Source organism: Poecilia formosa, unplaced genomic scaffold (assembly GCF_000485575.1).
Source record: "Poecilia formosa unplaced genomic scaffold, Poecilia_formosa-5.1.2 Scaffold238, whole genome shotgun sequence".
In the NCBI taxonomy this organism is placed as follows: Eukaryota; Metazoa; Chordata; class Actinopteri; order Cyprinodontiformes; family Poeciliidae; genus Poecilia; species Poecilia formosa.
The window spans coordinates 826,178-852,860 of record NW_006800177.1 but is presented as its reverse complement, the minus strand read 5'-3'; the positions used below and the strand labels follow the sequence as shown (position 1 = coordinate 852,860).

At 38.2% G+C, this 26,683-nt stretch overlaps 2 protein-coding genes across 5 annotated transcripts in view; both read left to right on the top strand.

Moving 5' to 3' along the window:
* The first annotated feature begins 302 nt into the window (after positions 1-302).
* On the top strand, positions 303-8,401 carry fbxo22 (F-box protein 22). The gene is made up of 7 exons (XM_007569246.2): positions 303-509; positions 747-879; positions 2,814-2,901; positions 3,536-3,634; positions 6,172-6,324; positions 6,407-6,572; positions 6,657-8,401. The coding sequence occupies exons 1-7, from the start codon at positions 379-381 to the stop codon at positions 7,048-7,050; spliced, it is 1,164 nt and encodes a 387-aa protein (XP_007569308.1). The 5' UTR covers positions 303-378; the 3' UTR covers positions 7,051-8,401.
* A 146-nt stretch (positions 8,402-8,547) lies between these two features.
* The window catches only part of LOC103149888 (transmembrane protein 266-like), a 39,110-nt gene continuing 20,974 nt past the window's right edge, over positions 8,548-26,683 (top strand). The window contains exons 1-5 of one of the 4 annotated variants that reach the window (XM_016680262.1): positions 8,548-9,547; positions 11,555-11,629; positions 12,531-12,601; positions 13,480-13,617; positions 21,728-21,919. In XM_016680262.1, the coding sequence (XP_016535748.1) occupies positions 13,604-13,617; positions 21,728-21,919 (206 nt within the window). In that variant the 5' untranslated portion in view covers positions 8,548-9,547; positions 11,555-11,629; positions 12,531-12,601; positions 13,480-13,603. Of the gene's footprint in view, positions 9,548-11,554; positions 11,630-12,462; positions 12,602-13,479; positions 13,618-21,727; positions 21,920-26,683 lie in introns of all 4 variants that reach the window. The other 3 variants (XM_016680261.1, XM_007569245.2, XM_016680263.1) reach the window with 3 other exon arrangements.

Below are 26,683 nucleotides of genomic sequence, written 5' to 3'. Positions count from 1 at the left end.
ATGTCTGATTTCTGGTTGTGAAATGATAAAGGGTCAAGGTGTGAGTGTGGACATTTTGATAGACTCATGTAAACTCACATGACACTCTATTGCCATTGTGCAAATGAAAGGTCATAGCTTACAATGTACTTTTAGTCAAAATGTTGAAATGTCCTGCAAAATACAAGAGGAATTATATATCCTAATAAAGTATTTGGGGAAAAGTAAGAACAGTAACATAGCTTTTAAAATTGTGACGGTCATGGAAAAAGCCTGTGCGTTTTACCCTCCGCCCCGCTTGGGGCAGTATTGTAAATTTACAAGAGGGTTTAACAGCTGTGTAAGTGCAGAGGTAAAAGTCCTAGCTGTTCTGTATGACCGACCATCGGATATTGAAATATGAGTGAAAGTCTGGATTTTTGCGAACCTTTTCAAGATAACAAGGCGGCATATGTGCTCAGCAATGTCGCCGAAGTGGTTGAGAGAGTTCTCATGTTTATACCAACCAAATCGCTTCTGCGGGTCGCCAGGTAATGGGAAATGTTTACAAGCTAAACGGCTATCTTGGCTAGCCATAATGTCTACTGAATAAAAAAATGAAAATATTTATCTAAAAAAAGTAAGCTGGAGAGTAACCTGAAAGAAAAATTGGTAGATGGTTATTAAAGTGAAACATTATATGCTTAGATTGTAAGCAGAGAAGCGTATTCTTTTTGATTGTGTGTGGTTTTGGTTGGGCAGTAGGTGAACGTGTGTGTCCTTGTTAGTGTGTGCAGATTGTGGAGGAACTGTGCCCGCAGAGTGCTTCGGACTCAGCAGCATCTGACCTGGGTGTCCGCCTCTGGACCCTCCACCACAGAGCTTCACTCTTTCTGCAGCATCCTGGCTGAAGAAGTGGAGGTAAATCGCAAAACTGAAAACCGTAAAAAGTATGGCTTGAGATAAACGGAAAAGGAGAAGTAGAGGAGAAACAACCACTCGGAAAGGGAAAAACAAATAACCTTTTTTGCCGGTTTAAAAGAAATCACACGGTAGTAGAAGCTATGTTGCTCCTTAACTTCGTTAATGTCCAGTTGTATCATTAAATTAGAATAATAATCCCAAAATGAATTTATTTCAGCAATTCAGAAAGTGAAACTCAATTGCACACAGTGTGACGTATGACGTTTATTATGGTTATTTTCATAACTATGGCTTACCGGAAATGACAACTCCAAATGCACTTTATCAGAAAACTAAATGTTTATTTAGACCAATCAAAAATTGGGGTTCTTAAAGGTAAAGTGTCGTTTTGCTGAAACGTATACCCATACAGTATATGCACTAAATGTTGGGTTGGCGCTCTATCGGTGCCACATAGATCAGCCTTTAGTAGATCTTAGGTGTTAAGGAATCCCAGGTTACTTTAAAAGTTGCATTCAGCTCCTCTACATTGATGCCTCTGATGTTTCTCATCTTCCTCTCTACAATAGACCAACTCTGTTGGGTGTTTGGGCCATCTCCATGTGTTTGGTAAAGAAATGTCAAGTCTGCAGTCTTCTTCATGATTGAACTCCAGTCACTAAGAGCCACTGTCTAGCAACTTTTAGATTCATTCCTGTTCCAACTTGCAACACCTTGGCATATTGAAACCTCCCCAATGAGTCCTTAATTTGATTCAGATGTTGAACTAGGGATGCATCTAAAAGTTGCAGGACAGTGACTTTCAAGGACAGGAGTCTGGAGGCCATACCAATACAGTAAAATATTCAATTTTTTTTTGAGAAACCAAATCCCATGTCTTCATTAATTGTAAACTGCAATCATTAAAATGATCTGACATAGGAGCTAACAAACACAACACTGTTTGTAATAAATCTGTATTAGTTTTACTTTTTTGAATTAATCAGTGAAATCAAAAACATTTCACTGATTTTCTAATTCATAAAGAAGTAAAACCTCTTATTGGTTGCAGTTTCAAATGCACATTTAAGAAGTTTCATACACATGTGTCTTTGCTGTTTTCTACTTGTTTAGCTAAGGAAGTAAAAGAGGTTTGTGCTGCATAATATTACAAATTCATGCAACTCTGATGGTAAAATCAACAATTATACTATTGTGGCAATGATGGTGACAGTTGTAATTGATCCACATTTTCCTGACAGGTCTGTTTCTCAGCCATCATTTTGATGCTTCCAACACTTTCTGTAAACTTAAACGTCTTGGACAGTGCCATCTTTGTCACCTTGTTCAATCTCACTGTAGTGAGATTGAACACAGAACATTGATTGTACGCTTTTAATATATCACGCACATTAATATTGTATTTATATCTGTTTAATATGTTGTAAAGCCCTACAATTTGTGCATTATTGCACAATTGAGGCAGATATCAAGTGGCTAATAAATTATACAGGTGGTAATACATCTTTGCATACTTATGGCTCTGTGAATGATGAATCTGTTAGTTCTGGAATTGATTCGTCTACAGATTCTCCACAGGATATACCAGATTAAATGGAAGGTGCGTGAAACGTTAACCATTTTTGACAATGTTTCTCCATCTGATGAGGCAGTTGGCATAATAGATGTGATGTACAGTGACACATAAAGGATAATTAAATGTGTTGAGTCCTAGGTTAAAATTGATTAGAGCTACTTAAAAAACTTTGACTTCTTTTAAGATAAATGGAGTGAAATGAGGACTGACCTAGAAGTTTTTCACAGTTCTGTAACTTAGAGGTTGCCAGCAGATTGATAATGCTGCCTTTCAGCTATAATTGCTTCAAACATCCCAACATTATTCATCAGTTTAACAGTAAGTGCTTTAACATTTTCTCTCCAATTGTTTTCAGAAAGTATTCCTCCTGCCTAAAACGGTCCTGATGATGGTCGACTGTGAGGCCTTGACTGGACAAGAGTATTGCTATGAACAGAGCAAAGGTCAGTAGTAATCATTTTCTCTGTGACTCAGCAGATTGTTTGTAGAGAACATGTTCGTCTCGTACTGTTTGGACCATTATACTTTTTGTTTTGGCAACTTGCAAAAAACATCTTCCTGTTTACTGTTTTCATTATGGCAATTTTGATTAGCCCTGTAGCCTACAGTATGTTGCCAACTTCACCCTATTGCTCTTACTTTACATAAGTACGACATAAAAATATGATTTTGCTATTTTCGATGTTTTTCATACAACTCGATGTGTTTTAGAGACTGGTTCCTAATAAATTCAGCTTTGTTGAGTGGCAATTTTAGTAGCTTAGCTGATAAGAACTAAGACTAAGATGCAGATTTAAAATATTTGGCTTATTTATATTAGGCCCTCAGCATATAAAGGATGTATTCCAGTGAAAATAAGTGCATTCAGGTTCAAATGCAGCAAACAATCCAACATTTGCCTCCCAGTAGCTGCAGAAAGTGGTGGTTTTTAATCTTTTAAATGTGATATTCTCATAATGTTGTAAATTCAGTTTCACTCTGATCTGATGCCTCTCTGATGCTAGTTTTAAATCCAAATAATTGAAAGTTCTGAATCGATTTGATTGCAACGTTTTTGCTTCTTCCTCTAAACTGAAGCAAAAAAGAGTCGCCAATGCATGAGTACGGCTGAAGAACTGAACCAGATCTTCCCCAAAGGCTGTGACATTGTTGGCATCGCTACACCAGGCATAGTCTGTGAGTTTTTCTCTCTTCTTTCTTTTCTACTTATTTACCTAAAGGAAAAAAAAAAAAAAGAAATTCGCACACTAACTCTTTTGCATATAAAATATGTATTTGAACCTGCCACAATTCTCCACCAGTGTGTTTAATTAATGTTGTAAATCTGAACTGTAAACATGTTTATGCATTGTGCTGTGTTTCTCTGATTCGTTGAACCTCCATAAGACGACCAGTGAATTCTCTCTGCTTTCTGCCTGCTTTGGCAAGCTCCGCTCACGGCTTGCATCTTGCTGTGTCTCTCGCTGATCGATGGCCCGCTGTCCCCGCTGCTGAGCCTCCCATTTCTCGTTATAATCACAGTCCCCCTGGAGAAGCGATTCTCCATCAGCGTTGTTCTCCTCCCTCCAGAGAATGTGCTTATGAGGCTCTCTGTCTGCCGTGTTTAATAGCTGCATGAGCTGATGGTAACAACACTGACATTTTGTAATATTGCAGCCATAGGTGACAAACAGGTCCAGCCTGCTAAACTGATTCTGTTAAAATAAATCGTCAGCGTGGTGAGAATTCAAACGTCTCAAATAGCGCTGTATTCAAAATAAAAAGAAGTGATGTCATAATGCAGCTCTTTGTACTAAAACATCACCCTCTGGCGATACAGTATGTAGTCCACCTTAAGTTTTGATTAGTTATATTTTATTAAGGACATAATTTCTGTCTTTGTGGAATTGGATTCATTTTCCAACAACAACTTGGATTGATCATAAACGGTTGCTGCTTAAAACACTTAACTTGAGAAGGTTGGTTGCAGATCAGTCTGCAGTGTGGCTCAAATTACTCCTACAATTTAAACCTGGTGAACCTCGACATTATCGGCTTGTAAAATCAGAGTGCACTCAGAAGACAAAACTTTTCCTTTAATTTTCAGTATATTTGGTCAAATGGTTTGGTGTTAACATATTCACAACCAGCTGACGTGGCCTCAGAAATACCGCTGCTCTCTCGTTTATTAATAACCCTAAGTGTGATGGGTGCATCACTTTATCTGCCGATGTTCTTATTCTGTTGCTCCAAGGATTTTGTGTGGCCTGATGAGTCTAGACCACAAGGATGATGCAGTCTAGACTTAACAGACCACCTTCATCCATGTTGCTTTAATATTTAGAAGTGGTTTTATCATGCATCTTTTATTACTGGTTGCAGAGAGTTCGTTTTGATTTCTTGGCTTAAATGGTTGAAGGAGATGAGAAATAACTGCTGAAGCCGTTTCCTGTATTCAGTCCACAGAATTTTTATCCGCTATAATTTCTTTTACCTTCTTTCCTTTTTTTTTTTTTACTTTAAAATATCTCGGCTGTACTTCAGTGTTGCCATAGTTACAAAGAAAAGTGCTTTGTTTAATGAAACCAAATACGGCATTAGGAATGTAGCAGGAGGTTCTAAGGGCTAATAAAAGTAAGAGTCTGTCTGCCACAAATTTCAGTGTAAGTTATTTAGATTTTATGTGAGTGACCAAATCACAGTTTGTCATAATTTGATGTGCAATTGTGTTCAGCCTAAATTGAGAAAGGTAGGTTGAATACAGGTGCATATCACGTTTTTTAGAGTGTTTGTAAAATATGTAATTTTTGTTCCACTTCAAACTTATGTGCCTCTCTGTGTTGGCATGTCACATGATGAATAAATAAGTAAGTAAATGAATAAAATATGTTAAAGTTTGTGGTTACAGCATGACAAAACATGGACAAGTTTGATTGAGATGAATAGTTTAGCAAGGCGCTGTGTGGGTAAATTGTTTTGTCCATCTATTAAATCTTTGTGTTGGCCCTGATTAACGAGGTCCAGGTTGTAACTTTACTACTCGCTGTTTTACATCTGGAGGCAAATACTAGTTAGAACCTAAATCTGGAACTAGGTGGGGATAGGAATGGATTGCAGGCACTTGCAACATTTATCCGTTTCAGGAGTTGTATTTTCTTTGTACTAATTCTGCTGTACATCAACGGTTTGGCTCAGGAATAGTTTACAACCTAATTTAACATCCTAATCCAATAAAAGCTTAGAAGTGGTGATTGAGGCCGTCTGTCTTCCGAATCTTTATATCTATTGCAGAGCGGCTTATCGTTCTCTAATTTCCATAGCAACATATTCGTATCTTGGACTGATTACTTTTGTTGTCAGTTTGTGGTTGTTTCATTTTTATTTATTTATTTTTTTAATGAAACTCGTATTTCTTTTTGTAATAAGAGTGTGCTGCTGCAGTTCCTCTAAACTCCGGTAGGTGGTGACTTAGAGACTGTAAAAGCCAGCATGAAACTCTTAAGGATTTATTTTCTTGAATTTGAAGTTTTCGTGGTTTATTTTGCTTGTGACTAAATGACAAATTAAAAATGAATAAGAAGGAACTTTGAGATGTGGGTTAGTGATCACTAATGAAGAAAACAGTTTGTGACGGTTTTATTAGAATGAATAATTTGATGACTAATTAGGAGTTTGGTAAATCCAGATTCTGTAGCATGTATATTCACGCAGCATGGTTTTCACCTTTTTAACAGTAACTCCGACCGGTTCGTGGACCGGTGCTCCTAAGGAGTACCAGGAAGGGGAGGCAGGCTTTGCAGTCATGCTCCCCAACACTGATGGTGTTCACATCAAGCCGTTTCACTTTTGTAAGAAAACGATCTCTCTGGAAGCCATGAAAGAAGCAGGTGAGTGCAGATGTTCAATAAGTCAAGAGAAATCCAATCCTCAGCAGCCCCTTATATTTTGTCTTGTTGTGTTTTTTTCTAGGACTAGTTGACAACCCAGAGCTACGCGTAGTGGTGATGTTCATCTATGAAGCGTATAAATCTGGAGGAGCACGGTTCCTCAGCCAGATCCTGGAGCCGCTGACAAACAGCAAGGCTTTAATTGCAGGAGGGCTGGTGGAAGGCGTCTTCTATCCGCCCAGAGATTGGTGAGTTTAAGGCTCCACAGCGGATTTGACGACTTAATACACGTGGCGCAGTGCTTACGGTTTTCATCATCTCAATCTCTGTAGCTGCAGCAAGGGATCGTACGGTGTGATCGGCCTGGCTCTGAGCGGCCGTAAAGTCCAGGGGGCGTCCGTGCTCCTCGACCAAGACGTCGGCACCGCGAAGGAAGCGGAGGCCACGGTCCGACGGCTAAAGGCAGCCAGGATTCCTGAGAGAAACACCCTGGGCTTCATGTTTGCCTGCGTGGGGAGGGGCCAGAACTACTACCACAACCAGCACAACGTGGAGGCCGACGCTTTTCACAAGGTCTTCCCCAATACGCCGCTGTTTGGTCTGTTTGGCAACGGCGAGATCGGCTGTGACCGCATCGTTAAAGACGACTACACCCTCTGCAACTCCGACTCCGACACCTTGCAGCACGAGTACACCACCGTCATGACCCTGGTCCACTTTGGCTGACTGGGAAGAAGGAGTAAGAGGAAAAAAGTCGACGTGTCATGCTTCTGTTGTCAACGACGACTTGGAGCAGCAGACATTATGTACAAAGTGTCACCCAGGATATTGCTCTCTTCATTTATGCTTACAAAGCAGGACGATAATCCCCTCAGCCATGAAGGCGTAATGGCAAAACCTTTGGAGGTTTTAAGTCTTGGAAACTTTGAGAAGAAAGGATTTGCCCAGAGTGTACATACTGACATCAAATTCTGCTTGTGTTAGTAGTATGTTTATGTCTTTCACTCCAATTTCCTCACACATTCAAGACACATTCTTCCCTGTGGCTGCACTTTTTTTGTTCATGGAGGTAAAGAAATTTGGTTTGTTTTTCCTCCACAAAATCAGGGTAAGCTTTAGCAAATCTGACACAGTTTTGTGTCATCAGTGTTAACCTACAGATTCCTGTTATTATTATTATTATTTTTTTTATATCTGTTTAATTTGTCCAGCTGTTAGCTTGGCACACTGGTCGAATTATCTCAGCTTCCGAAGTCTTAGGCTTTTTTCAAGTTTTCTGCTAGAGTCAAGTTGTTGGGGAAAAGGTGTGCAAACTGGGAGCTTGGGGATAACAGTATTTGGGTTTTTGGATCATTACATGCTAGATTATTTGACATGCTAATTTGCCCTGCATGCCGAATGTTTAGTTTGGCTGTTTCTTTTTGATTTTCAGATACAAGTTGTAGAAAGTGGTCAGCTTTAAAGATGTCTCTTCAGTGCCTAGATTCACACTCCTTGAATATTTTTACATTTTGGTAAGTGACAATGTATTTAATTAGGATTTTATGTTTATAGATCAACAAAAGGTCATAATAATTGCGAATTTGAAGGAAAATAAAGCATTTTTCATTTCCACTTTGCAATTATTTACTGCTTGGTGTTAGGTCTATCACATAAATGTCAAATAAATACATTGAAGTTTGTGATTATAGCGTGACAGAATGCGAAAACGTTAGGAGAAATGGGACAGCATGTCTAATAGCATTCAGGCCTCTAAAAATGTACTAAATGCTAAACTTGATGTTGATTTTTTTTTTTTACCAATGCTGAACAGTTTGTTGCTAATTGGTGCAGTTTCACTATGTACGTGGTTTATCAGGTGATTGTTTTATCTTGAACGTTGCTGATGTGTCATTGTTAAAAAAAAAAAGCTGCAACTGTGATTGTAACAAAAAACTATTTAAAAAATTCCAAAACCTGTTTTTTTTTTCTTCAGAAAATAACTCTTGTCCATCATTTAACTGTAACATAATACACCATGTATAGATTTGAAATAAATATGAATATATAAATTGTATTAGATAAAAGAAAAAAAAGAGTTTGGTTATTGTCAGACTTATTTGTGCCCATTCAGGTTTTCCTTAAACAGACAATAAATTAGACATGCAATTTATTGTTAATATTGTTTGGAATCGAATCATTCAACTTTATCTAAAGCCAATATTATAACTTAAATTGGTAGATTTTGTCAAACTCCCTTTAAATATGCGCGTCAACCTCTTGCATCCTCAGCAGCCCACATCCAGGCGTGTTTAAAAGAAGCAGCGACGCTTCAGATTGATGGATGTACTCTTTAACCATCGACTGGCTAATCCCGATGAGTGACAAATGGTTAAGCCAATTGCTGCACAGGCAGTTTATATTCCCATAGTATCTTTATTTTGGGACACCAGGAAAAAAAAAAAAAAAAAACGTAGCTCATGACACCGAGAGGAGCGACCAACCAGGCGTAAAGCTAATAAAATCATCCGAGGCAACGATCCGTTCCTAAATTGGCCTCAACTGGGGAACCGCACACCTTTTACTGGCAGGTTTTTCTTATCCCGCTCATACACACAGATCCACCCCACGGCTAATGTTTTTACTGCTCTGTCGTGACCGGATCGATGCAAATGTCACAAAATTCACTGGCTGCCGCCAGACTTTGGCACGAAAACGTCAATGTTTTGGCCGCCTTCGCGTGAAAATTCGCGGTGTTCCGTCCTCCCGCCGCTCCGGAGGCGCTTCTCTGACGGAGCCGTCGGGCTGCTTTCAGCACCTGGACAGCTCCCTTCTCGCAGGGTTCCCCGCTGCGCACGTCGGGGAAGCCCTCGGCTGGGGAGCGCAACCCGGACCCCCAATTCAACTCGTCTAATCCAGGGAGAGAAAAGAGAAGAGGGGGGCAATTGACTCGATTCTTGTGACTGCACTTAAAGCTAACATGGCTCTTGTTGAGTGACGATGCTTCATGCATTCGAGCTGCAGCCTCTGGTTTTGCACCGAAATCCGCGCAGCGCAAGGGAGCTGCGAAAGCAGCGGCGGTGCTCGTCCAATGCAAAAGTGCAGAGGATTGCTGCAGCCTACACACACTGCGAGCCTGCTGCCGCTGCTTCGCTCACTGTGAGCGCCACCGAGGGAGACATTACTTTCTGCAGGAGAGCAACGGGAGGCACAGTTACGTGTCAACAATGTAAATCTCTCACAGGTAAGAGGCTCTCTCTGGGTTTTTTTTTATTTATTATTTTTTACTATTATTCAGTGCATCTAATAGTAAAAAGGTTCTGAGTGCAGGTGCAAAATATAAGCTACTATTACTGGTGGTTGAAACGAGTGAAGTCTGAAAGCCAGCTGCTGATAGGTGAGATGTTGAGGTGCAAGTCTAAATAAGAGCTAACATCTAGAAAAGTTTGTGGCATTTTAGAAGCGGCTTTTAAAACTGTCTTGTTTAATTTGACTAAGTGTACAAGTATGCGGATAGCACAGTGCATGAGCTTTGTTTGGTCAAGAAAGGCAGGCAGCTGTTTCCAACAAAAAAAAAAAAATTGTCAAGCACAATATCTGAAAACATATCCTTTAAAAGTATTCACATTTCCTGACACAGTTCCAGACTTTATGTTACCACCATACATTTTCATGCAGTTTGTCAATGTGCTGGACAAACTGCATGTTTGGACAAACTGCAGACAAACTACAGACAGAGTGCTGCTGCATATTTGGAAAGTTAAAGAAAAAAAAGTACAACTAAAAAGCTAAAAAGTGTAGCATTTAGCATGTATTCAGCCCTCAGAACAGCAGTTGTTCTCATCCAGGGTGACACAGGTCAGGTTGGCAGCTCCAGGCTTGTAAGAATGCATCCGGCACTGAGAAGATGTACTGTGACCAGGGAGGAGGCCAGCATCAGGAGGCATCAGCTTTATTCATTAAGGAAAAACAAACAAAAAGCATCAAAGTGATATGCAAAATGGCAGATATATTTTACAAGGGTAATGATTCTGCACTGTGAAATTAACCAGCAACTAAATCTTCACCTTCATCATGCCTAGAAACTCAAAAATATTTTTCCAGCTCTACAAAGTCACACTCTTCAGTGTCTTAATTACTGCTGCAGGAGGACACAAAGTTATTATTTTTATTTTTTTTTTCAAAATTAATGAGATGGAGCTAAAGGTGTAAGAAACTATGGGAAACTAGTTTCTGTGGACAGTTCTTTCAGGTTGTTACAGAAGATACAGCAGTACAATTTTATTTGTAAAGCACATTTTCAGCAACAATACAATTCAAAGTTCTTTACCTGATTAAACGGAAAATAAAACAACAAAATAGCAAAAACTACATTTTGCAGTAGCAAAGTAAGGGAAATCATTGACATGTTGGAAGACATGACCGCTAATGATGTTCTTTTTATCAATCAAAGTTTGAAAGTAAAAAATATAGGAATAATTTACTAACAGCTTAAACTGCTAATACCAGTTAGCCTAGTCACAGAGTAAATCAATTAGCAACATCTAAACATCTACAATTCTTTATTTCTGGTTTGTTCCCTCTCTAGCCTGGTAAAAAAGCAGCCACATGTCCCTAAAAGCTGTTTGTTTCGTACAGAGGGTCTGGACTCTCAGCTATTAAGAAATGTTAGCTTCCTGGAGGCGTGGACTGTGTTGAGGTTTTAAATTTTATCCATGACGTAATGCGGAAATTCAACTCCAACAAGCTTACTGGAACTTGCCTGCGCTGTAAACGACCGACTTTGAAAAGAAAAGTGCCGATCCGAATGAGGCTGCTGTTAATGTTAGCTCAATATTTGGAAGCATGGCCGACAGGGACTGAACGGAATCCTTCACTTCCTCCACTGCCCTTGCTAAAACTACAGACAGACTACAAATCTAAAACGGTGCAGAAAATTGATGTCATTGTTCAGAACTTCGACCGGGTCCGGAGACAATCCGAGTCAAAGGGAGAAATCCAAGACGGTGCTGTAAGCGATATTTTTTCGAGTTGCACAGGAAGGCAAAGGCCAGGCAACTGTATCCCTAAATGTGATGAAATGTGTGAATTTAAAAGTAACAAAAGTAGAACTTTTATATTCCGGACACCGTTGTTTTTCGTTACATTTAAAAGCTGCTTTAAAATTAAAAATACTCTTAAATGACTTACAGGTAAATTTGTAAGACTGTGAACATTGAATAAAAAAACTCACGCATTTTGTCTTGCTTAGGCACCCATGAATGGCTGCCACAGGAGATTCAAGAATTTCTGAAACATGCATGAAAGAATCAAAGCAACACTCCAGGTATGTTTTTGATGAGGGAATAACATTAAAGCTAAATAAGTTGACTTTACATAACGTCTGCCCCTCTTTCCCTTTAAAAGTCATTTATCTCTGATACTGACCAAATGTATGTAAACTTCTGAATTTTAAGGCATTTACAAGAAAATCTAAAAAAAAAAATCTCACTAAGTTTCCTGGCATTTGGCAAATAGAAATAATTTTGGTAATTCCAACTAACATAAAACAAAAGCTGTTTGTTGTGATTCAACTTTAGATATTGAGAAAAAAAAAACATTTTCTTTTTATTTGGTGTATGTAAACTTCCGGTTTCAACTGTATGCACTGGAATAGCATTAAAAATACAGTTTAGTTTGTATCTGTTTTCCTACTAAAATAAAGATTATAGATTTGATCCTCCACATCAGTGCTAAGTTTCACTTTCTCAGATCTCTGGATAAGCTCTTATTTTATTTGCAGAGCTGAGACTCTTTTTTTTGTGAAGCTTCAAGACATTTAAGATGAGCCCTGCACTGTTTGATCGCGTCCAGTTTGCTGTTAAAGACTGGAACCTCATCTACTGCTTATCGGTTCACCTTCTTTTCCACAGATGAGAGATTCTCCAGGAGTGTATTGACTTAGCAGAATCTGCTCAAAATGACATAATTTAAGTTTTTTAAAAATTATATGTATGTGTAAAAAGGGCACATTTTTACTAAAAAGGGAAAAATATTTAAGAATTTTTTTTATTTATATATAAAATAAAAAAACTAAATACATAAACCTAAAACCTCAAAGATTGCGCTTTTTAGTATTTAGTTCTTCTTCTTTATCTTTTGAATTTTCCAATTTTCCAGCTCAAACTTTTGATTTTCCAGAGACGATCTGAGCTTCAGCCTCTCTGACCTGCTTCTCGTCTCCTCAGTCAGGCTCCTCTGGTTCTTCAACTCCTTATTCAACTGTTTGAGCTCCTCTGATTTCTCCTCGTTCATCTTTGTGAGTTCCTCCTCTTCACCTATTTTATTTGCTGATTCTGATCGTCAAGGGACAACTTCCATGGAAGTGATCGGAAACATGAGCAGAAAAACAACTGGAATCAGTTTAGAGGTTACTTTCATGTTTTTGATTTTGATTTTGTATGATGGAACAGGACAAAATAGTGCATAACTACATAATCGAAGGAAACCGATACATGGTTTTACAATTGATCCACTGCTCAGGCAGAAAAGCTGCAGCAAAATATTGCTCTCGGAAGGACATCTTTATTTGTAAAAATTGTCAAATGTGTGCTTTGTTTTCTTCTGTTTGACTGTTTTGTCAGTCTGTGTGGTTCCAACACACAAAGTCCTGATAAAATGCATCAAATTTTGAGTTTGAAATTAGATAAATAAATAAAATATCAAGGGGATTAATACTTTTGGAAGACTCAGAGACTGTAGCTCTGTTGGCTTTTGGGCTACCGTCTGTCTTTAGCAGCTTTGCATGTCCAGAGATAAAAACTTTGGCTATTCTTCTTTGTGACGCGGCTTAAACCCAGTCAGACTGGATGAAGAGTCTGTGAAAATCAATTTTCAATTTCCCACAGGTGAACCTTTCCCCCTTATTCAAGTCTTTTACAACCTGTAGCAGGTTGAAGCCATGTATCAACGTCTTTCCAGTTAACAGTGCTGCCTAGTTTTGGTATGCCATATAAAACCTTAAAAAAATTATACTGAGGCTCATGTTTGTAACAATGTGGAAAAGCTCAAGGGGTTTGAATAACATTGCGAGACACTCTATGGCTCATGAAATATCATCTTCCTGCTGTGTGAAGCTGTGTTAGTTTCAGTCGGACTGTACATCTCTGACGGTGTAACTAGATGTGCTCTCCGCAGGTTTAGCATGAAAGTGGGATCTCTCAGGTGGAAAAGTGAACTGCAGCTCTAAAACAAAAAGTAAGGGGAATCGTGTCGAGAGACTTCAGCACCTCATCGCTTCCCTTCGCCATCATCCATCATTATGGCTAATGCTGAGTAAGTAAAAATCATGCACTATGTTTACCACTGATCCAGCCACTCAAACTAAACCCCCCAAAACAACTCCTTTTCCTTCAGTTAAGTTCCCCCCCCACAAGCATTTCCCCTCTCTTTGTTCTTTCTATCACTCTCACCAGGTTTGTGTTTGTGTGTCCATTGGAACGATAATGATCTTTACTGTACGGATTCACACACGTCTGTCTGAATGAGGACGCACAGGTTGGGTCAGGCACAAATGCTGACCGCTATGTTGATTCTTGAGGTGAAACGTCTTCTGTGTGTAATGTGTAGTGAGAGCAGACAGACAACAGAGGGAACATGAAGTTTACTGTGGGTCTGTGAGTATGAGGAGAACAAAGTGGGCAACACTGAAAAACAGTTTCTCTCTGTCAGGGTGTAATACTGCTGGCGTCGTATTACTCTGTAATTTGTCTCTTCTTAACGAGCTGCATTTATTCTCTTGACCTAGATAAATGGCCCCAAATCATTGCTCCATTTTGGCTTTTATGAGTATTCCAGTTCAGTTCACTATTTCCTACAATGCCAGGTTCACCGGCTCTTTGGGACGTCGCCATATGACGGCATGACTGAGGTCGCATTCGTCCTGAGAGCGATCTGAATGTATTCATGAAAGAGGAAGGCTGATGAAGAAAGGCTCTTGTGTTATACTCAGATCTCCTGGGGATTTCTCTAAACTCCTCTCTGTGCTGCACGTAGACGGGCGTCAAAATTGTTCTTAACCAGTTTAATGTTTTGCATTTTGTTGTCATCGTTTCTTCATGTGAGATACAAGTTTGAAAAGTTGTGTCTGTTAGTTAAGCTCTTTGATTTATGTTTATGAATTTGCAGCCTGACAGATTCTGTAGAAAAATAACCATCTTACGAGCGCATCTTAGTAAATTACCGTATCACTGAAAAGTTCAATCATTCCATTGACTAACTCCAAAGAGTGACATTCAGATATTAAATACATTTGTTACACATAGAATAATGTATTTAAGGATTTTTTTTGTTAATTTTGCTGATTGTGGTTCACAGGAAATGAAAACTCAATTATTATTTTTTTGAATATCTGAATATTACATTTTTTCTGATAAATATTTTCTTTCCACTTAGCTTTTCATAAATATGTACAGCACATTAACAGGCACCAAATACTTTTTTTTTTATTATCTGCATTGTATAGGCTATGAATGTGTGCTAGACATCTGTCAAATCAGCAGTTTCCCACATAATATAACATAATATCCCTTATTTAAAAATGTTTTATAATGATCTTAAGTAATATTCACAGTTTTTGGAGAATCTGAATTTTCATTCCCTGTGAGCCGTAATGGTCAAAACAAACAGAAATAAACATTTAAGATGCACTTTATCAGTAGTAATAAGATATAATGTCAGCTGAACTACAGGTTCTTCAGCTGTTTGTATCCATTCAATGTTAAGTTGACAGTTTTCTTTATGATTTTCATTCTTTTTTTCCCTTTTGCTATTTTATAATTAATCTAGCACAAGTTGTCCATTGTTGTGACACTATAAGGCCTAAATTCATGTTTTTTTAAAAGTTGTGTTTCATATTTTATAACTTTGTGATGCTCTGTATGTCAAAATGCAAAAAAAAAAAAAAAAGCATGAGTAGTCCGTCTTTTCAGTTGTTTCGTCTTGGAGGATTCAAATCTCAGGATATTGAAATACTGTGTAATTATTTGGCATTATCTGACACTGAGGCTGTGCAAAAAGGTCTGCGGACCTTTCCGCTCCGTCTTCGCCCTGCACCACGGGGCTCTCTGGGTCTCCTGTGTCTTCTGCCGCTTCTATCTGTAAAGGTTAGATAAAACACTGGTCACTCCAGGGCCAGAACAGTCTATTGTGCAGTTTGCCAATTCATCACAGGTTAATCTGTTATATTGTTAATGAGCTACTGTGCTTGGCAGACTTCATTAATATCTGCTGGCAAGAAGTAATGGAAGTTTCTCTGGAAACAGAATTGGCTTTTCTAGTGAATAACCTGAGGCGCTTCCTAAATTCTGTTAAAGTGACAGATGCTACAACATTAACTATGTTAAACACAGACTGTTCAAATCCATGACCATGCTTAGCGGGAATTACAGATATAAGTTACACTTGATTAGAGGTGAGAGAAGGAGCGTGCCTCAGTGCCAGAGCTAGAGCCAGGCATCTGACGGAGGCATGGCGTCTTCCTATTGGATACAAGTAAAACGCAGCGAGCTGTTGGTTGTCTCTGACTCCTCTGAGGTAAATCTGTTATGCCCGGTGGTGTCCAGCTTCTCTAAATTTTTTCCTCTGCACCTGGTGGGAGCAAGGGACATCTGCTTTGTTCTTCGTACTCTGACCAGGTTTGATGTGAGCTTTTGATCTTCAAAAACTGCCCTGAAACATTCTCATTGTCTCACGCCTGCCTGTGGTCTGTTAAGTTGACCGAGATGTTTAAGATGGTTCCTGTTGTCAGAGGAAATCCTGACAAAGATCCTGTTAGACGTTTAGAAAGGAAGTAACAAGCAGTCAGGAGATTAAGTTTGTTGATATAAGCTTTACGTTGAAATAGTAATTCAAACCATTTTTCAATTTACCCATATTTAATTAACCTTAAGTCGCTTGACAAAAGTTAAATTTTGCTAGATTTATTTTAAGCATTTCACACACAAATTTGCATCCATATCTTAGATTACATCTATACTGAAACTTTGACCAGTCCTTTTTGCAAAATACACTTTTTGCCCCCTTGAAAACAGTCAGCATCAAAAACAACAAAAAAAAACAAAAAGGTCACACACTGAAGTTATATTTGTCCACCCTTAGCTTTGATTATAGTACATATTTGCTTCATTATTGTTTCGATAAGCTTCTGCAGTGCAACAAGATGTTTTTACATCCAGTGCTGCATTAATTTTTCACCTACGTCTTGCATTGATAATGAGAGTCTGACCATTAACTTTTCCCTGCTAGTTCAACTTAAAACATCTCTAGTTTCAAACACTTCACAGCAGCTCATGCAAAATGTGTCTTACGAATCTTCCACACATAAAACATAGTTTAAATTAGTTGGCTATTTAGATAGAATCTCATGGTTATTTTCTGAGAGAGTCATGTTGGTCTACAGTTCGTAGCAACGACCTTCCCATTGGAAATGTGTGGCGCCGAACATATCGCTGAGTGCTGTGAAATATTCTTTTTTTTTTACTCTGTAAATTTTGTGTTCATCTCTGTGGATTTGGGAAGGCCATCACTACACTCCAAGAATTGTAATAGAGCATTTAATACAAACAGGACAGAGCTCTAAAGGACCATAAAATGCTGCTCACATTATCTGTGATAGCATTTCTGGGACTCAAGTCATTTTGAGACGAATCACTTTTGTCTTGGTTCTGTCCTGGCTAGCCATTAGCTTTAAAACTCATTGAAGTTCTGCAGTGCAGTGAAAAAAGCTAAAGTTTTAAGCAAACAACAAAGCTTATTCTTGTTCCCTTTGTCTCTTGTGAGTTATGTAGAAAGAAGGCAGGGTTGCTAACATTCAGAGAGAGAACATGCTTCGGTGCTCCAGCCCCCCAGTTACTTCCATGACCTTCTCTTATGGCCAGTAAAATCCCCTAAGCATATTTTGGCGCGTAATAACCTTTCCTACCTGACCCACAACATGACAGTCCACCATTTAATTTTATCTGCCGCCCTTAGGGCAACCTACTCCCCTGAATATCACCTCTGTCCTGTGGCTGCTCTTCTGCAGTTGAAGCTTTTTTCGTTCCCTTCTAGAATTAATCATTCAGAATTTTCCCATCGCCCATTTTTGTTACATAAAAACGCCAACTAAGGTCAGTATTTGTTTAAAAGGTACCGAGTGCAGACAGACAAGAGTAAGAGTCTTTGTTTCTCAGGTTTGTTAATAATATAAGCAATACATTTTAAAATGATTTAGGGTCCTGGAACTGTTTAACAGTTTGTCATGTTATGACTTGAAATTTGATTTGATTCATGATAACAAAGTGCAACATAGCTGTCAATTAGGAAAAAAAAGACACCTTATTTTATTTATTTATTTATTCTTTTACAAATTAAAATATTAGAATTGATGGATATCTTTATTCAATCAAAGCTCTGTCTACTTGTATAAAGAACATCTATATTAAGAATTTGCCAAAAAGTCTCAATGTGATTTAACATGTATATACATAATTTAGATTAAACCGTTCTGTTGTAACTCTGGCCATATGCTAAGGTGAATTTTTGACCCATTTTGAAATCTACACCTGGACTCCCATTTTGTCTGATGAGTTTCTAATCCCCGTTGAAGAAAAAAAACTTCCTCAGCATGATACTGCCACCACCATATATTCAAATCCGGTTGTTGCTCCTCAACCACCTCCACTTCTTCCATCATGTGTTTTACCTAACCCTGTTTTTTTTTAAATTTGACACAGTTCGTCTATACTGACTTCTGAAAACAATTAGTTGTGCTGCATTATTTTCAGTGTTAATCAAAGTTAATGCTACACTTTTCAGATTTTGATTACAGCGTATATGAGAAAAAAATTTTTGTTTTCTTTTCACTTCTCAATTTTGACTCACTTGATGTTGGTCATTAAATTTCAATAATGTAGACTGAAGTTTTGTTCAGGGCCTGTAATGCCTTCTTGCAAGAGGTTGTTAAATCGATGCAACTTTTTGTTGCAACTTTACCTTCTGCTTTTTTATAGTTTTTTTAAGTCTTTTTGTTGCACTATGATGGAAGATAAACGTAAAGAAACAAATTACTTCACTTATTTAAGTTAGAAAATATGAACACACTCTAATCTAAATAACTGAATGAACGATAGCTAAGATGCACTGATAATTTCATTACTTAAGATCCAAAAAAAATCCCTGAATATTTTACAAACCCATGCCAAGGTCAGCACTTTCTCCTGACATCTTGACTGTCAGCCAGGCAGAGAAGTACGTCCGCATCGCTGCAAGCTGCGCGCTGGTGAGCGCAGGACAGCTTGTGTCTGTCATGAACAGTTATGTGCGCGCTTCTGATTGCTTGGGAATCGAGCCAAAGCCTGCTGCTGTGCTGTGAATGCGAGGTGGTATGGATGAGATGTTGCTTGTAGGAGAGGTGTGGAGAAAACAACATCTTTCAGGCCTACACACTGTAGCAGAACATCGCATATCCACAGTCTTAGCGGATCAATTCTTCTCTGCAGAATCTTGTTTTTGCGAGATGCCGACATTTCCAGAAAACAACACTGTGCTTGTTCGTTGTCACTTACAGTAAATGAATTGTAGTGGAAAACAAAGGACTACATTGCATTCCCTTTGCTTGTTGGCTACTACAGAGTGTCACCTTTTTCAGAATTAAATTGGTATTGATGATGCTGCACAGACAATCAGATGCTCTCTTGTCTTTGTGAAGCTAAACATAATCTTCTTGCTGGCTCATCTCAAGCTCACTGTTACAATTGCATGCATATGTACTTTTTCAAAAAGAGAGAAAGCCTGGAGCTTAAAAACTGGTTTTATTAGCCTCAGACATGTAATGCATATTGTGCTTCTGTCTACGAGTCAACAGCATCTCAGCCTCTGGTGTCTTGTGTTTTGAATATATAGAAGATATGAATCTTCAGAAAGTGTTGGGCCCTTCTTGCCAAGGGAAATATCCCTGTCAAACTTGAAATGAGAGCTGCAACTCTTGAGACTGAAATACAATAACAGTTTTTTGAAAGTGAAAAAAGCAATTCTGTTTTACGTCAGGCAGTGACAAACCACTCTCAAATAGGTTAACCCCATTTCTTTCTTTTAAATCGTGTTAATGCTACATGTTATTTTTCAAATCGGATAAAGAAAAGTCATTTCTGTACTTTTATACACATTCGAAACCTGGAATTTCACAGGACATGTCACGACATTTTTGTAAGAGCTGCTTGCTTCTTAAAGTAGGAAATTAATAAACCAAACCAACCTAAGTTGACCAAAGTGATGTACAAACTAAAGGACAATAACAAATCACCAGTAAAGTCAAGTAAAAGTGTGCATAAAATATAAAAACAATTAAATTGTGTTGCTAAAACAAAATTACATTAAATGCTGAACCTGATAAATGCAGTTACTTGCCAACAAGAATAAATCATTTCTGAAGGGTGTTAAAAAATTAGATGAAAGTTGTACATTTATTTGTCTCAGTTAGGCTTTAAAAAATGTTATATAAGTTTAAACTAACAATGCAGTCTTCCAATTCAGTTCCAGCAGGAATTTAAATGTATACATTTGTGCATTTATTGCTTTTTCTGTTTATGTTTTGCTTTCACTTTGGGAAATAATTTGGTGACATTCACAAATGTGAATATTGCCAAATTATTGAGGATATTCACCAAAGTATTGGAATTTTTATGCAATAGACAACACAAAATAACATATAGGTTTGAAGTGAATTTACACAGTTAGAAAGTGAGACATATATTTGTTTTCAGCTCTCTTCTCTCTGGTTCAACCAGTTGCTTTCAGTAAGCACCAAGTTCATAAATAGCTTAGAAAAATAATTTCATAATTTAATTTTAAAACTTTTATTTGAAAAATCGCGTGTCATTTTCCTTCCACGCCAAAACAGTGGACTACTTGCAATTGAACTATCAGGAAAAGAAAATCCAATAAATCCCATAAAAATGTGTGGTTGCTATGGGTGTGTTACGTCGCGCTGTGCTGAAGTGACTCTGTATAAAAGGTGTATCTTTATGCATCATTTCGAAAAACACACCATTAGCTTTCTTTCATACACTTTACTGTCACTAGTTGTGCTTGGTTTGATTTTAGGTTAAGCATTTTTATTTTGCAGCCCATGTTGTGGCAGCCATCTCTTACCATCTCCAGTTCCGTTTACCGTGGAAGTTTTCTGTCTTACTTTAAGCTCTTTCCATTAATCCATTTGAGTCTTTCTTTTCTCGTCTCCATCCTTATGTCCTTTCCTGGTGTCTCTTCTTGGTTTCCACCCTCTTTTGTGTTGTGTAACCCCCTCCTGTCCTTCCCTCCCTCCCTTACTCTCGTTTCCCCTCCAGACCCACCTTTTTCTAGACTCCCTTTGACATTTGAAGGAGAGTGGGGATTCACTCAGCTGACAAAGGGAGAGGCAATGACGTCACAGCAGGCATGATACACCAGCATCTGCTCTGGTCTAAAAATACCCACCACAGGGCACACACAGTCAGTCTGCAGCTGCACTCAGCATTTATTTCCACCTCCACGCTCTACTGAGATGGCCCGGCTTTTACTCAACTGGGGCTTGTGGGCACGCCGGGGTACATGCTGCTTCACTACAGCTAGACAGTGGTGATCTGTTCACACATCTTGCTTGAAGAACAGCCTTACAAGGGTGTACATTTGCTCATGGAGACGTTTGCATTCTGCTGATAAATTGTTCGAAGCTCTTACGTAATTATGGCAAATGTGAATAATAATAACATTTTAACATTTCCTTCTAAATTATCTATTTCTTTTAACATTTGCTTACATTTTTATTGTTTTTTTCCCCCTCATCATTAGTTATTAAACTATTTTTTTAAACAAAACCTGACATACAGTACAGTAAAATAGCTTAAGCATTACTTTATGTTTTGCGAGATCCAGAACAAACAAACAAACACAGAAAAATCATAACAGTAATAACCCCAGTAGTTAAAATAATGATGAAAAAGATTCTAACATTTTCCTGATATGAAAGTTCAACAGCTTTCTCAGCCTGTTTTGATTTCCAATTAACTTAAATTTGTGTCATTAACAAAAGATAAGTTTGTAAATGTGCAGGACTGAAATGATCTTGACAGTTCATGTCCTCTTACTCTTCCATTTTAGCTGTTTTAAGCTGGTTTTTAATAACATGCTAAACCACTAAATAAAATCCCCAAAATTAAGGTCTTAAGTTTGCAATTTCATTTTCAGTCAGCCACATGTTTTAATTTGAATTTCCCCATCTGCCAGGTCCAAAAACCGACGTTACCGATTTGACATATTTGTACATGTTTCTAAAATAAATCTTCGTTTTCTAAATCTTTTTTCTGTCTTATGTCTGCCTGTGTGTACATGTTCGGCCCATCTGTTGCTGGGTTTGGCATATAACTAGAGAAGTGGAGCAGGAAGGTCTGTCAGACTTGGAGATCATCTCCCAGCCGGTGGAGGATGAGAACCAGCGCCTGGCTCCTCCGGTCCAGCTGGTGAGCTTTGGCTACAGAGATCTGCCCCTCGCAGCTCTGGACCTCTCACTGGCCGGCTCGCAGCTGCTCTCCAACGCAGACGAAGATGAAATCAGGGAAGGGTAAGTCACTGGCAACATGCGGGAGGCATTCAGGACTCTGGACGCATTTGGCCGCAGACAGGTTACATAAAGGCGTGGTATTTAATATAGCAATTTGCTCATTTTAACTTTTTCCAACATTTTTAGAAAATCAACCTTACATGCAAGAGCAAAAATGGCAAAATCCTGTAGAAACACTTGTTAAAGGCTTCAAAACACCTGTTTAGATTTAACTCGTTAGCAGAGCAACAATCTCAGCCGTCCTGTCAAAGTAAAATAAAGCAGCTTAGATCAAAGTATATTAACTTCTTAGAATGGCAGAGTCAAAGTCCAAGCCTAAAATGTATTGAGAATTTGCGGCAAGACTTATATGACGCTTTCCAGCTATTCTGACTGAATTTGAACTATTTCTCAAAGAAGAATGGGAAAAAACCTAAAAGGTGTGTATGAAAAGCAAACATGGAGGCGTGAACCAAAAGACGTGATGCTGTGACTGCAACAAGTATTTGCTCTGGGAAACTAAATTAACTATTAAGATTTTTATTAATAAAAATAAAAAAGTTCCTTGTTTTGCTCTCTTTTCAACTGTGAAGTATATTTGCGTTAGTCTATCATATAAAATCGGGATGAAATATATCAAAGTTAACATTTTAAGCTGAAAGAGATGTGAATGTGTTCAGAGGGATGAATACTTTTGCAAGATTCTGTAAGCGGCTGTAAACTGTGCTTCAAATTTTAACTTAAATAAGACCCACATGCACTAAAAGTCATTGTCATGGAGCTTTAGAAGAGTTAATTTCTCAACCTTCAGATTCTCCTTTAGTTCATTTGTTTTTACAATGTGAACTCTGGTTTACTATTTTTCAGACCAGTGAGACTAGTAAACATTTGGTGTTCTTTGTGTTCTTAGTGTATGAAAATAACTAAAAAGCAGCTTTTTCTATGACAAGCACATCTTCTTTAGCTGTCTGCATGGTTTACTATTTTAAGCACAACCCCTACGCCACAAAGCTGCAAATTCTTTCGCCCCAGCACATCGTCATGAGCTCTGGGTTCAGTTTTGGTTAATTGCTTTTATGTTTTTTTAGTTAGTACTTTTATCCTGGTAGTTAAATACCTGGTATTAGATGCTATACATGGTTTAAGAAACTCTTCCTTATAGAATGCAGAACAATTCCAGGGTCCCTGAAGGTTGGCGACATTTTCCAAAAATACTATCCAGCATTAAACATTCATAAGTCTGTAAACAAATCTAGTGTATTAATTTAATGAAGACAAATGTGTTTGATTAATTTCTCTTGCATGTGGTGGGTTAAAAAGGCAGCATTTTCCTACATGACAGGTTCTATTAATTACAGTGAAACAGCTTACTGAGCTCAAGTAGCGTTCAGAGCCTGTCATCATTCCTTAAGGCAGTTACAATGACTCAAACATCAGACTTTTAGGCAAACGACAGGAGTGGCATGCCAGTCATCTCCAACCTGTCCTACTCAGACACGCACACACACACTTTGTTGAAGAAGAGGCTATCTTTTAATGTCCCAGTACAGAACCTGACTGATGCAAAGCAAATGTTACTGATCGCTTCATCGTCAGCAGGGCTCTGAAGAAACCTGACGAGACAGCAGTGCTCAGCTTGTGTTGGCCTTTGCAGAAATTTTAAAGAAGTTGGCTGGTCGGGGTCATGAAGTGGATGAGCATTATTGATTGATCATGTCAGCAGACTAGATGTAACCAGGAACGTATGCTGGCAATTTCAGCTGACCATATGTTTTGCAAATGTTGGCAGAATTTCTTTTAACTTCACTTGAACAGCCGTAGTACACATGAGCCATATATGCTCTTGTGTACTGCACATCCCAACTGTTAGGGCGGTATGCTCAACAATTCATGAAAAACACTTTTACTTTGCATATCAACCAGGAAATCAGACTATAAAACACCCCAACAGTTCTGCGCGGAAAATGCAAATCCATCATAGAAAACGTTTTAAATCTCTATGACACTTTAGGCTTAGCTTTCTTCTACAAACCTTTGTGACTTTTGCAGGACATTTTAAATGACAATATGGCAGCTTCTGACACTAAATTAAATTTGGTTACCATGGGCTTCATGATAAGCCAGAATATTCCAACAAACACAAAATCAACCTTGCATTTATGTCACAGGTTCCCGACCAGCATCATGCTGAACAGCTCCATGAAAAGGAGAGGAAGTCATGACTCTGGATAGTCCAGAGAGATTGTACATAAATAAGTGGTCATATAATCTTTCTCTGAATTTGTAAAAATTTAACAGATTTTGCTGCTGCAATAAAGTTGCATTTTAGGTTTAGTTTTAAAACCACCTATGCTCTCCTTGCACAATTAGGTGTCTGAGGAAGTGCCAGGACTAAAACAAATCTATCTACAGCAGAAGAACAGTTTCTAATGGTCACGTCTTTGAGAAATGGTAAATAATTCAACAATGACCTGAGACAGAATCACTTGTCATTCTTAAATCTGAAAATAATATTTTGAGTCTTTGGTCAGTTTAGCAAATTGATGTCAGATCACGACACAGCAGTCTTTCATTTTTAATTTGCAACGTTGGGTAGTTTTTTTTCTCCCTTCACATGCACAATCTATTCATTATCCATTAAATATGAGTCAAACCTTAGTGTAAACTTCCTCTGAGATGCTCATACACTCCATACGCTATAGCACAGGTTTCAGCACACACATCCAAAGACTCCGTTTGACACCAAATCAGGCTTCACTCCATTGGTTCCCTCCAGTTAGCCAGACCTAGCCAGGAACAGATGGATTTCACAGACGCACCATCAACAGCAGGTAGTGCAGACTGTCACAGTATGCTGGTATCACACCTCGTACAGCCCAGTTAAATCTTGTTCTATATCAGGATCAGTAGTAGCATGAATTTCCATTGCTCTTTGTGCTGACACAGATGTGTCAGTGTTTGTTAAAGATGTGATTTTTGTGGTACAGTGATGCTAAAGCAAGACCACCGGTTTGTGAAAAATAAGCTAAAGGCTGAAGATTGAGTCTGTTTTGTTTTTGTTTTTTGGTCTGCAGGCAGATAGACGCTCTTAACGGACAGGGGCTAGAGTTATTTTATCATTGAGCTCAATTTAATCAAAGTGTGTGCAATGTAATGCGGATGCTTTCATATCAAAGTCGTTAGCCTAAAATATTTGCCCATAAAAAAATAAAATGCCAGTAGGAGTTATAACCGTAATCATACTTTCTTTAAGCTTTAATGAAATTCCATTTTCAGTGCCAGGAAGAAATTTTACATGCACTCATCCCTCATCATGGGCATTAATGCCATGATATTTTTGGGGATTTATTTTAACCGTACTTTTTTTCCAGGGTGGAATAGTCATGCAAACTGCAACTTCAGTGCTTTTTAAAAACAAGAACCAAATGAGAATTTGAGTGGATTAAAGACTCAGAAATACACATGCATTTTTTGCCACTTTTTTTTTTTGCCATTTGTTTATGATAATCAGCCGGATTTTAATTTCATTCAGACTTAGTGTAGTTTTTAAGTGATGATTTTATTAAAATAGATAAAAAGACACTTGATGTGTTTTGTGAGATGCGCCTCTGTGTTCATATTTCTTCACCTTGCAATATTTCTCTTCCTTATTGTTGAATCGTGAGATCTGAACTGAGCGTTGTGTTGTTCTGTTTTTTTTTTTTTTTGGTTTTTTTTTTATGAGCTTGTGTGTTATTTGAGGCTACGCACTTGGAGTAGTTCAGGTATGTCGGCCATTCCTGCAAACGATCACCACTGTTCCATTTTTTTCCTGTGTTTGTAGGTAATGGCTCACAAAGTGTTTTGCTGAAGTCCCAGAGCCTTAAAAATGACTTGTAACCCTTTGCAGACAGAAAGATGTCAGTGAAGCTGTTTCCTAAACGTTGTTAAATGTCTTTACGTTAGAGCATGAAGCTTTTGAAATCTTTTAGCCTTCTTCATGTTTTCAGAGTTGATTTCTTGATTCTACAGTTACTGTAAGTGAATGTTGCTGCTGAAATTAAACACAACTTTTTCAAAAAACTTTAAACTAAAATTAGTCACAGTTCATCTGTAATTAAACAAAAAGGTAATTCCTTTTTCATGTTTTTTCCCCCCTTAGTGGAAGAAAACACCATTAGACAACTGTGCCTGGTAATTTTATTTGATTATCTGAAACACACAAATGCTCCTAAAAAGCAATAACATAATTATTACACCAGGAAACAAATACTCTTCCACCACACCGTACGCACATCCTCATAGACAAACTGACACGTAGCCCTACAAAACTGCTTGAAATACATCATTCTGTGTATCTTTTTGCATTTATTTACTGGAGTAAGTTAAACATTCAATAAAATTCGGATTTCCTGCTGAACAATTTGTACATTTTTAAAATTACAAGTTTACTGGAGAATGGACATGCTTTACTCCTTTCTTAACTGGATGTAATCATGTCAGAGTTTTTAAGTCGTTTGAAACTCCAGAGATCTGCATTTATGCTATCAAGCACAGAAATAAAGAAACTGTTCATGTATCCCCTTTGACTGATTGCTTTTGTGTCACCCGAGTTAAATGTTAGAGCGATGTGCGCGAGCCGCCACGCCGATATCTGCGCTCACTTTCAGAATGCTAATAGGAGGAAGCTGGAGTCCATCTCCCAGGGTGAAGGATTGCTAAACTCACCTTTGGGGAAATGGGGCAGAGGAAATGAACCCTTTTTTTAATATATATATGTATATATAGACTAGCAGAACAATGAAG

Excerpts from the sequence above, each read along its gene's own strand:
- fbxo22 (XM_007569246.2), top strand. The coding sequence starts at position 379 with ATGAGTGAAAGTCTGGATTTTTGCGAACCTTTTCAAGATAACAAGGCG. Across the intron at positions 510-746 it reads TCGCTTCTGCGGGTCGCCAG|TGTGTGCAGATTGTGGAGGA; the intron begins GTAATGGGAAAT and ends TGTCCTTGTTAG. Across the intron at positions 3,635-6,171 it reads CGCTACACCAGGCATAGTCT|TAACTCCGACCGGTTCGTGG; the intron begins GTGAGTTTTTCT and ends CCTTTTTAACAG.